This window comes from Salarias fasciatus, chromosome 19 (genome assembly GCF_902148845.1).
Source record: "Salarias fasciatus chromosome 19, fSalaFa1.1, whole genome shotgun sequence".
Classification (NCBI taxonomy): domain Eukaryota; kingdom Metazoa; phylum Chordata; class Actinopteri; order Blenniiformes; family Blenniidae; genus Salarias; species Salarias fasciatus.
This window is the reverse complement of record NC_043763.1, coordinates 19,890,952-19,905,176: the sequence shown is the minus strand read 5'-3', so window position 1 is coordinate 19,905,176 and position 14,225 is coordinate 19,890,952. Positions and strand designations below refer to the sequence as shown.

The window sequence follows — 14,225 nt, the reverse complement described above, 5'->3', positions numbered from 1 at the left end:
GCAGAAACTACTTCACTGATCCCAGAGGGGAAATTCTTTAACTATGCTTTATCACTTTATAAGCAAGTATGTGCATGTTTGAAATGTGAGCCATGGGGCATTAGTGATAAAAGAACTAATTTCAGCTTAATGCACGTTGTCTGGCTGCGCCTTTCATGCGAGCCACTGAACTGTAAAGATCCGAGTGGGACATGAATCAAAGGATAATAGCAGAATTTTGCATGCCTCACATTCAGAATGTGGTGAACGAACTGCACAATGTTCCCAGACAGACAATGTAGGATTCGAAAATGGCAGATCTACAGTGACCTCGTTCAGTCATTCTTGCTGAGCTGCTGCAAAAACCTGTGCTGTGAGTGAACTTTGCAAACAGTTGAACAGTTGCTTGAAGTTGTTATTGCATCGGTAACCACAAATACAACAATCTCAAAACCCCCCCGTCAATCAAGATTTTCTTCTGGTGTCTCCTAGACCAGATTTTGGTTAATGGAGAGTGTGTCAGAGCTGTAAATCTCTCTCAAACAGGCCAAAGAGGATTGGTTATAGGGTCGGGTTCTCTGTCTACATTCAAAGAAAATCCGGGCAACATTTCTTTGACAAAAAAAGGATGTTTTGACAGTGTGAGAAAGTTTACCTTAAAAGCAGCTCATACCATAAAATACGATGTGCACTATGGAGCCCTCGGGCTGCTTCTTTGTGTCACGCGTGTAAAAGTGGAGGGCGAAGAGAAGGCAGAGAAGCCCTGAAGGGAAAACTGATACCTGCTTCAGAGCAGATTTCATTTCCAGCTGGAAAATAAGCCCAAGCATGTAAAAGCTATACCAGAGTGGCTTAAAAAGAACACTTTTAATATCCTGGAGAAGTGCAGCCTGAACTCATGGACCAAATTTATGACCGCTGTGCACCTGCACGGAAACTGTTACCTAGATGAGGCGGAGATGATCGGTGACGCAGATGGTGGCGGCGACCCAGGCCAGGACTGTGGGATTTTTTAACACGTGAGTGGTACGATTAGAGTTTCCTGCCCGGGTACTAGCAGCGCTTCTCCATCACTGACTGCATTTCTGTTTCTCCAGCGACTTTAGCTTTGAATGTTCACGGTAAAACTCATGTGATCGACCTAAATGGGAACAAAATCAGCTTTCAAAGCCACACACACTCCGCCAATGTTTGACTGTTTGATTTTTGGTGCATTCAAGAATCCAGATGGAAGAAAAAAAAAAAATCACCGTTGGGTTTTTGCTGCCTTCCAAATCAAGGGATTTCTTTCTCCATGATCCATTGAAACACCTGAATCTTTCCACCTTTTACGCAAAATTCTCCCCACAAACCTGTGTGAATATCACATCTTCAGTCATCAAAATAATTTACCCAAGTCATTACATGATTACTCAGCTGGAAACACACTCAAATCTAAACAAGATCTGAACACAGGCGTTTGCCCATGACAGGTGGGATAGGAGGAACATAGAAGGTGGTATTCAAATATTAGTCGCTGTACAATGTCAACAATCTGAACTGTCAGAAATTAGGTAATTTACACCCTATTGGTGCCCAGAGAGTATTATTATGCTGACATGCTGATTTATTCGTAATCCCAATGTCATTTTTTAAATTGGTGCAGCAAGTCCATATCAAATCCAGTATTTAATCCCGGGTGAACCAAAAGTTCCTCCCGTTGGTGGCGAACGACGAGAGGGTCTCGCACGGAAGGCATCACGGCTGGTAGTCATCACGTAAGGCAAAGTGACGTTGCTGAAAAATAAGATTTTTCTGCATGTTTTTATGAAAAAGGCTGATGTGGGCACAGTGATTTATTGCTGTAGCAGTTTGATGAGTGTTTGGAATCGGGATCTGAAAGTCTGAGGATGGGTGAAGCTGAGCGAGTGGGGAAACAAAACGGCAAGTGTCTTCATGATCAGGAAAAAAACTTGAAAAGCGAAGGTATTTTGTGTAATTCCGGAAATTCTGCAAAACCTTTTGTTTAAAAAAAAAAAAAGTATGTTTGTTGTTAGTCAGTCAGTTTCCAAAGTGATAAAAAAGGCACGTCCTCTTCTGTACTTGGCGACTCCTCCTACCGTTTGCCGTAGCTCTGTTCGAGCCACTGGCGCACATCCTTCAGGTTGTAGAAAAAAGGCCCCTTACCGCCAAGATAGGCGATCTTCCGTTGCTGCACTATGCACACCCGTTCGTTGGACACGCCGTACGCCACGTTGGCGTTGTTGTCCATGCAGTCGGCCACCAGCTGACACTGCGGCGGCAGGGAGAAGTGCTCGATGAGCTTGCGCGCCGCCCCCAGCCTCTCCTCCAGGTTCTGGTGCTTCCTGAAGCTGAAGGAGCACGAGCCCATGGGCGGGGCCACCCAGCCGTCGGACGGGTGGGCCTCGTCAATGTACACCAGCAGGAAATCGGCCACGTCGCTGAAGTCCTCCACGAGCTGCCGGAACGCTGGCAGGTGGCTGATGAAGGGGGGTCAGGTGGCCGAGCCGAAGTTCACCACCAGGGGGCGGTCTGACGACTCGAAATCCAGGAGGCGGCACTCGTCCTCCGCGTTGGGCGTCCGGGCGTCGCGGGGCACGTTGGGCACGCTGCTGACGACGCTGCTCCGCCGGGGGCCGTCGGGCACCTTCACCACTTTGGAGTTCGGCGCCTCGCAGCCGAGTTTCACCTGTGAAAGGAAAGTAAAACTGAGAATTCTGGGACAAGTGTAGATCGAAGAAACAGCTTGAGAAACAGACGGGTAGTAGATCGATTAAATTTGATCAATCGAACAGTCAAACAAGACAATACTCCATAACTGCTTTCACACTCAGGTTATCAGCAATGCATCTGGTGTTTTACATGTTTATTCCTTAAGATTCTCGGCGCCTTCAGCCTTAATAAATGTCAGACTCTCGTGAGAATCTGCTTTCGCTAAATGATACGCTCAATTTGAATGAGCTCCTCAAGTTCTAACCTGTGTTCTGATCTGATAACATCTGAAGAGCTTCCTGTGCTGTCAGGAATGTTTTGCTTGGGTCCCATAAAAGCTGACTGGGGTTAAGTGGAGGTTAAGTGGAAGCGAGCAACACTGGAACAGTATTGTGAGTCGAAGTTTTGTGGAATACCAAGAAACCCGAGTGGGCAAAGAGTCATGGGGTTCCAGCAGGTAAGACTGAGTTTACAATGGTGACGGTACAGTGGTCCCTCAAGAAAAAGGTTGGGAGTCGCTGTTCTGTCCCCGAAGGCTGTGGTTTTATGCTGCGTTTACATGTTGGATGTGAAAAAGCTGGTTTTCTGCACTTTTGTTTCAGAGAAGCATCATTTGAAAACGATGTCCATTTACACGGAAACGCTGAAAACAAAGTAGCAATGGTGAGTATCAGGTGCCATTATGGGGGACTTTTCATCATGACCCACTGACTTGTGGATGTGCAGAACAATTTGCTACGGCCGTGGAGCGCATAGTAACAGCTTTCTCAGAAGTTGCATTATCCCCCGTTTCCATGGAGATGGAGCCAAAGCATGTTCAAAAAGTTCCACCTTGGTAGCAAAAAGCTGCGTTCGCAGTGATTCAGAGCACCGCTGTCATGTGGACGGACACCCATAACGCAATGAAACCTCTCTGTTTTCTGAACAGGGCTGCTGCAGAGCACAGCTGACTTCCCCTTCAAAATAACATCATCTAGAATACATTAGTGACATTTGTATCAATAACAGTAAACTTTGGCAAATTTGGCTTTCTTTTTACTGCCTTTTCCCCCCCTGTGTTTAAAGTCTTACATGTTCCTAGTACTAAGGAGCCACAAATCAATTTTCTGACATGGGGGCGAAAAAAACAAAGACACATCTGTTTTAGCACTCATTTACAGTGACAGCAATAAGAGACCATGCCATAGATGCATCATTCATCACTCAGCTGTCTATGCAGATGTTTTCTTCATTTAAAAAAAAAAAAAAAGCAATTTCTTTTAATTTATTGCTGTGGCTGTCTTTCCACCGTGAACCACATGGAAGGCTTTAGGTGAGCCGGAGATTTCTTTATTCTAGATTCAAACTGGAGGAGGTGTGGCTCGTTGGCCCGCATGGACAACACTCGTGTTGGAAAAAATGTCCATGTTACTCCCACGCTTGTCCGTATCAAACAAAAGTCCTGCGCGATGGCTTTGTCCCTGGGAGGAAACGTGAATGCTGCCGTTGAACCCCCGCTGCGTGCAACATAAACAGACTCAGACCTTCAGAAAAGCCGCTCTTGGTCCACTTCCAGGCAAATGCTGATGCAGATTGATGTGTGTGAAAGCGGCACAGGCCAAACACAGGATGTGACAGATGTCAGATCTGCTGTCTTCTCGCTGCAGAGCCTTTGTTGCACAACAGGGGAATTTCTACTTGTGTTTTCACTCGATCCTACATGCTTTAAGCCCTCGTGGATGTTTGTGGTGGTATTATACCAGATCAGAAAAGTCCATTCTCATGCAACACAACATGTTTGTCTGTACATCTCTTGCACTCACAAGAAGGCTTGGCTAATACAACCTTGAAATAATACAGCAATACTGGAGGGTATTTTCACAATAATAATGTCTTCAACATGTTTTTATTTTAGAATGGAGGCAGATTTAATAAACAAATTGACAATTATTAGTCATTTCTCAGTTTTTTAGAGATTGGACTTCTCTAAGAACTACATGCCAGCATTGAAGGTAGCATGTCAAAATGCTGGCTTCATGCTGGGAGTGCGTTAACGATACGGTTTGTCCAAAGTGATGTCAACTCAGCACTTGTTTTGCCTCTTTTTCCCCCTCCGAGTAAACCCTACAGAAGTTCCACTGCTACAGTTGCACATGTTACAGTGCTATGTGTTATATTAAACGACTTTAGGATCCAGAGCAGACAAGGAAAACTGCTCATTTCTTTCATTTTGAAGACCCATGTCTTCTGCATGTTGGTGAGAGCATGTGTGTTGACCTGTGTTTGGCTTCACGGAGAGACCATGAACGCCTCGCAGATGCTGCATCCCATACTGCTAAACATCTGACCACTGAATATGACTAAAACTGCGACCAGACCCCCAAAAAACTGATTTTTCTGTGCAAAAAATATTCTGATCGATGTCATATTAACACCTTCTCTGTCCAAAATCCAACCTTACAGTATCTAAGATCACTGTAATGCTTCCTTTGTCCACTGAGTGGCAGAAGTGAGACTGGTTCCAGAGACTTGTCAGGTGCTGAGAGCTTCAGATATTTTTGACATTAACTTTGTTTCATTCACTAAACTATGCCATCTTGTGGTAGAAGGTGGTACTGCAAGATAAATCCAAGCCGCACAGTACACACAGACCTTCGAGATGATTAAACAGATGTTTTCAACATTTGAATCCATTTTTTTAGCACTTCAAATACAAAAATCTTGCATGTCTTACTGTTCCGCAAGCAGCTATTATTTTAAAAAGTTTTATATGCAAGTTTATGTCTGCTGTATTTTCCCACCATCGTGATCACAGCTGTGCTTTTTTTCCTCCACCTCCTCTTAATTAAATGAAGGCAAACACAGCATACAAAGGCCGGCTTAGCGGTGTACCGGAGTGCGAGCTGCATGTGTAGGATGAAGGAGGCCACTGAATCTTAAAGTTGTTCTGCAGACGAAAAAAAAAAAAAGAAAAGCAGACGAAGACAGCCAAACTGATATCAAATGCTGAAATTGGAAAGGAACCATCCATTTGGCTGCTTGAGGTTAACCAGTTCATTAAAGCGACTGGACCACACACAGTTTACACACACAGTATAGGCGGAGAATCCGGCGTTAACGCACAGTGGCTATAGCATAGAGACAGGCGGAGAGAAGGAGAAGAGGAAGAGGGGAAAAAAACAGAAAGGGTCTCACTGCAGCTGGTGGAGAAAGAGCAGAGTGAGGGTGCCATTAATGAGTTCCAGGAGATAAGTTCAGAGAGGGCAGACACCAAATGTTCCCTTTATAGCGAGGACTTTGCATTAATCCTAACAGCAGTTTTGCGTTGGTGCTTAAGCAGCGGAGTTACAGGCTCTGGCTGTGCATCGAGGAGGAAGCAATACCTGCCAGAGAAATCCGAGCAAGAACATGCTGGCCTTGTCGAGTTCCCCCTCCAGAAAAAAAAAAAAAAAAAGAAGAAGTTTCCTAATAATATCAAAGGCTTTGCTGCAGTTAAAAGGCACAGCTGAGTAATACTGGTTTCAAAATGTTTTGAAATGGAATCCAGACCTCAACTCTGAGAAAGCAGAGGTGCTCTCTCAGCGGTGCACGGCTGAACCCTGAGGTGGTAAGAAAGTAGTGTGAGCATTATGAGAACCTGCTGGAGGAAAAACATTCTTGAGATGGAACATCTTGTAATCTGTCCGCGGATGTTAAACAGTCTCGTCTGCATCTTGGGTGTCATTTTTCACGTTGAACTCTGCTCGGAGCGTCCAAATCACGAAGATAGTCCGCTGATATTTCTTCCAAACACGCAATATTGCAAAAGATAAATAATCTTCATCCCAGGCGGACCCCTAAAAAGTCAATCGTGCCTTTATTTTTGCACGTCAGGATGATTGTAACGCGGTGTACTCGGGGTGTTGCCAAAAAAGCCATTCTGGCTCCAGATCGTTCGGAACCCGACCGCCAGATTTGCAGGACTGCATCGTGTCCACTGTCTAAACTGACTGCCGCTTTGGTTTAGGTTTGGTTATAAGGTTTGGCTCCATGGACGTGCTCCTTTGTAATGTTTCTTGTGTAAATTGTTGACAAAATGTGATCTGCTCTGAGTCACAAGTACAGACATGTGCTTAACCTAAACCCACGCAAACAATTCTTATTTTTCGTGCCTTTATTGAACACAGAGATTAAACATTCACTGGATTTTATAGCTGCTTCAACTTCCTCGGACAACGAAAACCATACGCGAAGCCCTTTCAGTAGCTGCTGATCGGAGCTGCGCAATGTTTAGGAGGAAATCTGGATCGAACAGAAAAGCTTTGGCTCGGCCGATTCCAAAGACGTCTGCTGCGAACGGCTCTCCAGCCTCATGAGACTCCAGACTCTGCGGGATTCAGGTTGGGTTTGTCTCTAGAAGAAGGATTTTCAGTTTTCTCAAAGCCACTCTGTCATAGATTTTCTTAATTGGTCTGCTGAACCGGCCAACTTGCACCGTTTGAGTTGATTAGCAGCCAGAGGGAAACCGATCGGCTTGGAGATGAAGAGAAGCGACCCTCAAATCATGAGCTTCCCTCCAATTTACAGCCAGCTCTCTGTGTTTCTATGCAGTGCTCTTTTTTACTTAAAGCACACAGATGCTGTTTTTGTGCTGAACAAACTCCACATAAGTTAATCATCTATTAAACATTCTCTTATCAGCTTTATGGAGGTACGATTTACCGAACATCCCGCCTGCAGCTTCCTCCTCGACATCCTGCAGACACTAAAACAGATGAATATTATTAAGTTGTTACTTTAGGCTCAGTTCTCAATTCTTACTTTTCTCATCTAACCTCAAATTTGGAAGCAGTGAAGCCTTTTTAGTTGAATTCATTTATGGCCAAATGATTAGACTTGCATGTTTCTGTGAAGGTGGTTACTCAGGGCTAAGCTTTGAGGCGGCGCTGCTTGTGTAGAATTTTTGGATTTTGAGAAATTGATGACAAACACAACATTTCTGCTTTACAAAATACCACAGATGTTGTTGTTTTGGCTAATCATTTCCTCTCTCTCCTCCTGTGAGCACCTGACTGATGCATTCGACAAAAATGATGACACCAGACCTGCTCATGTGGAAACTTCCTGCATGTGACAGTGCATCTAGCGAGAAACATTTAAGGTAGAAATGTCAGAGAAATATGTACGACTTCCACGTGTTTCTATAGGCTGTTTTCACATTTATACGTAGCATATGTTGTTTGCTGGGGTAAATTTCATCCAACTGCAACCGTGTGACAAACCTGAGGAGTTTGCCAGGAACGTAAACATGAAATACAATTCTCAGCTCAGAAACATGAACGTCTCCAGAAACGTACAAATACCAACAACTTCTTCAGTAAAGGGTCGGGCTGACCCCGCTCAACTTCTGCTGAAGACACTTTTTTTTTTCTTTCCCTCCAAAAGTCTTGTCAGCATCAGTCACCAAAACCACAACAAAACCCACAAAAGAGTCTGAGCAGAGAGACATACATCAATTGGCAGGATTCCCCCGCAGCCAGAATGAGCTGAAAGATGTGAATGACCCAACGGCCGCAGGAAACTGGCTGTTTCTGCAACTCATGGTGAGAGAGAGAGAGAGAGAGAGCGAGAGAGAGAGAGAGCGAGAGAGCGAGAGAGAGAGAGAACCAACAACTACCTGCCTGGGTAGGATGTTCAGACCCCGGAACAGAAAAGGACTGCTGCTCGCCCACATGATCCACTCACAAGCTTTGCATTAACACACACCTCCTACACACACACACACTGCCACATGGGCGGGCATAGGCGCGACCATGCTGCACACTCTGGGATGTATTGTTCTCCTGGTATATTTGATCAAAGGTCAGGCTGACAAAAGTGACTTAAAGACACTTAAAAGTGAAAATCTGAATTGCATGAACTGAAATCCTAAAATATCAACGTAAGCCCAGTAAACCCAGCAGTTACCTTGTTAACATGAATCTTTTCCTTGAGGCAAAACACTTGTCATGATAAAGCTCTTAAAAAGTTCAACTTCTGATAGGACACTTGTTACTTTTTATATTTAAAGTGTGGCTGACTTTTGATCATAGGAAATGTTATATCAGTGTCCTTTTACCACAAAAAACTAAAGAAAACAAAAAACGAATTCCGTTTTTATGTTGTTTTTCAATTTAGCAAAGGAAAACAAACACATATACTTCAACAAGTGCATTTCCCATTTGCATTCCCAGCAAACTAAACACTATATAATATGATTCAACCACAGTAAAGATTATAGATCAGCAGCGCCAAGACTGATTGTTATTAAATAGTATTTTCTTAGCTTACATTAGAAGTAGTTTTACTCATTGATGAATTACAATTACATCACAGTCAATCAGGAGTATTTTCAGGAGTAACTTTACTTTTATGAGTATAGTTCCACTTCCAGTCATAAGTCAGTATGGACCCATAAAGTAACTTTGCATGAAAACATTTTGATCAGTTTAATCTTTCAATTTAGAAAGCTCCTCTTATACACTCTGGCTCATGAAGTCCCATTTTTATTCATTTATATAATTTGAATGAGAAATACAGGTAGCTGCTTTAGACGTTATAAATCCAGTTGCTGTTTTTTCCTTTACAGAAATAAACTGCACTTGTAAGACACGTGTGATCATTTATTTATCTACAGTTCTTTATCTCCTCAATCCAACTGATCTCCAAGATCCTCAACATTTCCAACCTCTCCTCCGACGCACCCTGAAGCATCAAGAATAAGAGTTAAAACTTTTGGAAAAATAAATTTCTCCTGATTTATTGTCTTTTTTTTTCTTTCCTGGAGTTCAGCGGAGCGACGCGCGGCGCATCCGTGCGTGAGCCTGTACCTGCTTGTAGGCGTCCAGGAGGAAGCTGTTCCAGATGGAGCGCAGCCCCGCGGAGGTCAGCATGCGGCGCCACTCTCCGCAGCCGGCGGAGCGCGAGCAGCTCAGCAGCGACACGGCGCGCTTCACCAGCACCACCGAGTCGTGCAGCGCGAGGAACAGACAGTTGGAGAAGAAGCCGGGCAGGATCTGGAGCGTCACCAGCAGATCCTCGCTCGCCATGATCATTTTCTTTCTCTCTCTCTCTCTCTCTCTCTTTGCTTTGGGTCGTTTTAAAGCTTCCCCACTGGCGCCTCGCAGGTCTGATGGACTCCCGTCATGCTGTCCTGACCTGGTTTCTCACTGGCTCGCGCTGCAGAGGGAACAAGTGCGCGCGGCGGCTCCGGGCCGAGCTGTGCGCGCTGGCGGCGTGCGACTGCGGCCCGACGGGATGAAGATCGTAGTTTAATATCAGGCCTCGCGGCTTATCTGAGCAGCGGGACCCTGACGTCAGATTGAGCGCGCGGCCCGTCCCCTCCTCTCTCTCCTCCCTCGTGCCAAGCGGGGCCAAGCCGCTCCATCCAGCCCGTCCGCGCTTTTTGCTCCCGTTTGTTCTTCTTTTTACGCACTGGCCGCGAAAAAGGCTCCGACAAGAGCCAGCTCTGCTCACTGCGGCGCCGCGGGCGAGATCTGACCCGGCGCAGCTCTCCGCCAGTGATTTTACAGTTTTTTACTCACTAATGAAGTTATAGATAAAAGATGGATAAATATTTGAAGGGGAGAATTAAGAAGTTAGTACTTCTTCCAAGTCCGTGTCGTTCATTTAAAGGAAGATTTGCATGTATCACAGGCATATTCTGTTGTTTTATCCACATTTTTCTGCTTTTTTGGGGTTTTTTTTTATGAATCAATTCATCAATCATTCAATCAATACATTTACATACAAAATAATTCAAATAGATTTTCTTCCCATTTTCTTTAATTTATTAGATAACATGCCATCCAATTTATATGCTTCACATAAAAAAATGCCCCCTGGGGAAAGAAACGATTAGATGCATATTGTCTAATGTGAGGAGATAATAAAGTTTTTTCTGTTATGCATATTAGATATAACTTCTCATTACAGTGAAATGTTGATCATTTCAAAGTGACACGAACAGCAACAACAAATTTCTCTGCTTTACTTGAAAATTGCTGCTAGTTATAATATTAATAATAATAATAATAATAATAATAATAATAATAATAATAATAATAATACATTTTATTTAGAAGTGTCTTTCAGGTCATTCAGGGTTACTGTACAAGGAAACGCCAAGATAAAATACAGGCAGGGTAAAAAGATAAAAACAACGTACATTAAAACAGTGTGGCAGTGCAGCAGTTGTGAAGAGTAGGCGAGCCTGAACTGATAAGTTCTGAGGTTGGGAGCAGGCGAGAGTGGCAAGTTAGGTCAAGTCAGGTCAGGTCAGGTCAGGTCAGATGGTAAAAACAGTTCAGAACCTTCTGCTCCCCTTGGTGCTGAGAGGGTGACAAATGAGGAGGATCAGAGGGAGCGGGGCAGAGGGACTACCTGAGGTCAGAAGAGGCCCTTTGTTTTTCTAATTTCACAAGAAATGTTGAAAAATTTGTGATTTTGGTCTATGTTGTGTCGCTTTGCATGATATTTGAATGCATAATAGGCATTCAGTGCCATATGTTGTTTGTTTTAAAGTCGTAAAATACAGAAATCTCCTTTGACACTACCTTAAAGTTAAAAAATGTAAATGAACAATTTCAACACCCTAATATTTAATAGGAAACTGTATATTTCTCAGTTGGAAAGAGGATTATATTTTTATTCCACTTCAGACAACATGTAACATCAGAATTAAAGTGATTTGCACATGCTACATTCAGCTTGTGGGTGTAACTTAAGGATGAACCTAAAATCCATTGTAACTTTTACAGGTGGACGTAATGTTAGTAATTTCTACACATTTCCACTGGTTAAGTGTTTCTGTACTTTTTGAACAGTTTGTTTCTCTAACAAGGTGTCAGAGCCCTGCCTGTGTCTCTTGCCTGCTTGTCCTGCCCCTCTTGCCCTGCTGGCCGTTCCTCCTGTGATGTGCTTCACCTGTTTGTCTACTTAAACCTTGGTCTTCACACAAGTAGCTGAACTGTAAAATTCACAGCATGTGTTTTGTCCATGCATCCACTCATGGCTGTTCTTGCTCAGTCCACATCATGCTGTTGACATTTTGACGTCAGGAGACCAAAAACCACGCCTAACCAATGATCAGCTGGACCTCGCCATCGGAGGATTCAAACGGGAAGTTCTCAGATATTTTGGGATGAAAAATCCTCCAGATCGGGGAAGTGGCATCGTCAGGGACGGACTGCTGAAGCCTGGGGTTCCTCAGATGGAGTAATCCGCATTTTCTCCAGGCCTGAATCCTGCAGAAAACCTCTCATAACTCTGTACCCCAGAACCTCAGTGACCTGAGGACCGGGCTGCCGAGCCTCAGCAGACCGTAAGCCGGCTTGTGAACAGCATGAGATATTGTTGTGAAGCTGTAATTGATGCTCAAGGGCATAAGGCACCTTACTGAGACATTGATATCTTTGTTGTTTTATACCCTCCACTGTTGGCTTTTACGTCATTACATTGTTTGAGATGAGGAAATCACCGATGAGGAATGCTTCTAGGAATGTATTCTAGGAATCACAGACAAATTAGAAACACAAGGATGTGTTCGATTCAAATCCACTAATCACAAAAAGCTAAGAACAGTGGGATTTTGGATAAACTTTATGGAAAAGTTAAAGAGTCTTTACTACAGTAGCATCAGATCATGAAGGTAGGGAGCAGCACTTCCTACTTTATGGTCTTTTTTGCTCTGTGATTTCAGTTGATATATGTTGCACATTGACCATCGCTGTTCCACTGAATCAGAGATAAGAGAATCTCCCTGCTGTCCATTTCACATGCCTGCTACTCAGAAGCACTGATAAATCGCTGATACTTTTTTCTTTTTTTGTTGTTGCATGAACCCTGTTATCTTGTTGAGTTCAGACTGCAGCCGGCTGAGAACGGAGAGGACAACAGCAGATGTGGTATAACCGATTCCACGTTACTTCATTTGAAAGCATGTGCAATCATGTTTCCCAGGTTTGGGACAGAACAGGTTCACTGCAAAGCCACGGAGTTCAACTGGAAATATTGAACCGTGCACATACAGACAATAATAGACCAGCTTTTCACATATTTGAGTCATTTACATCTAAAATACTGCAGGAGCGAATCAATTTAAAAAAAACAAATGTACACAAATACTTTTAATCTGTAGTTAATTAGTGTTACTAATAAGCAAATTAAACTTGGTATTTCTCATATCTGGGGATGCACAAACACCAGCGTCATATATTGGTGGTAAAAAGATCCTCGATGAAACAAGCTCAACTTTGTTCCACAAGAAAATCAAAAAAAATCCATAAGATAAAAGAAACAAAAAAAACAAGCCAAAGTCCATGAGATCACGGGAGAATCACTGAGAGATGGTGGAAAGTTCAAACATGGGAACACAGAAATGCAGGAACGCAGAGTGAGACGCTGCCAACACAAGAACCCAAACACACACACCGATGTATACACACTGCTGTAACCAAGTGAAAACAATCACACACTCAGACACGGGAGAAAAACATCAGATCACTTCGCAATGAAAGATAACAATTTCACCATCACTATCAGAGAGTGAAACTGTAATAAAGAACATCTGAAGATATGACAGGATTCTGGGGACTAATTTGATAGAAATAAATACTTGTTGATGGAATCAGCAAATATTTTAATTAGATCAACTTCCTTCACACTTCTACCGCAATCGATCTTCCCCATGACCCATGACTCAGCTCTGTCGGCTCTAAGTTATACCGACTTCATAATGCAGCAGCTTTGGACCTTTTTTTCTCTTGACTTTTCTCACCTTCTGCAAAGGATTTCTAAACACCTGTCAATCCCTTCACAGTTTTGAGGCACAGATCTGTAGCTTATGCAGCAGCAGCGAGCACATGGTGCCCAGGTCCGTCCAGGTTGCATCTGCATTCAAACAAATGTAACGCAAGCATTACAATTCATAAAGTAAGTGTAATAAAGATCAAGACTCTAAAACACCTTACATTTTGTATTTACTCTTTTCTATTTGACCATATCTGATAATTTCAAGGGCTTTTTGTTCTTTTGTGATTTGTCAGTGTTTTCTACTGATGGTAAATCATTTACTTGGAGCGACAGCTTTTGGTGGAGGGTGCGGATGAGGCGACAGGCTTACCTTGAAAACTGGGTTACCAGATTATACACTCTCACAAAGTAGATTTTCTTTTCCCAGCAGGGTTTTAGCTCGCAATGTTCGACTCTTGCGGAAGCATCGTGGACAAAACCCCCCGTCAGCCGGCTGTAGAGTCACACCTGTTTCTTTTCTTTCCATGTTTGCATCCAGAATTAGATTTTAGGTTGGGTACACTTTCAGTCCTGTATGCATCAATCATTAATCTGCCCATTTTGCTGTGTGAACCTTTTTCTTCCTTTGTCTCTTTTTCATCCAGCAGCCCAAAGAGAAGGTCAACAGGAAACATGGGTGGCGGCCATATAAGAGTAACCTGTTGACTCATGTTTGGTGCAATTGTATGAGTGAATGACATGTGGGAGGTGATCTTTCCAGTTCTCTCTCTGTGTAGGAGCATTTG

General features: G+C 43.4%; 1 protein-coding gene across 1 annotated transcript; it reads right to left on the bottom strand.

Moving 5' to 3' along the window:
- Window positions 1-2,049: 2,049 nt before the first annotated feature.
- dio2 (iodothyronine deiodinase 2) lies at window positions 2,050-9,945 on the bottom strand. Its single transcript, XM_030117593.1, has 2 exons — window positions 9,519-9,945; window positions 2,050-2,668 (listed from the first exon to the last, which is right to left on the bottom strand). Exons 1-2 carry the CDS (start codon window positions 9,741-9,743, stop codon window positions 2,075-2,077), a joined length of 819 nt encoding a protein of 272 aa, XP_029973453.1. The 5' UTR covers window positions 9,744-9,945; the 3' UTR covers window positions 2,050-2,074.
- Between the last annotated feature and the right edge of the window lie 4,280 nt (window positions 9,946-14,225).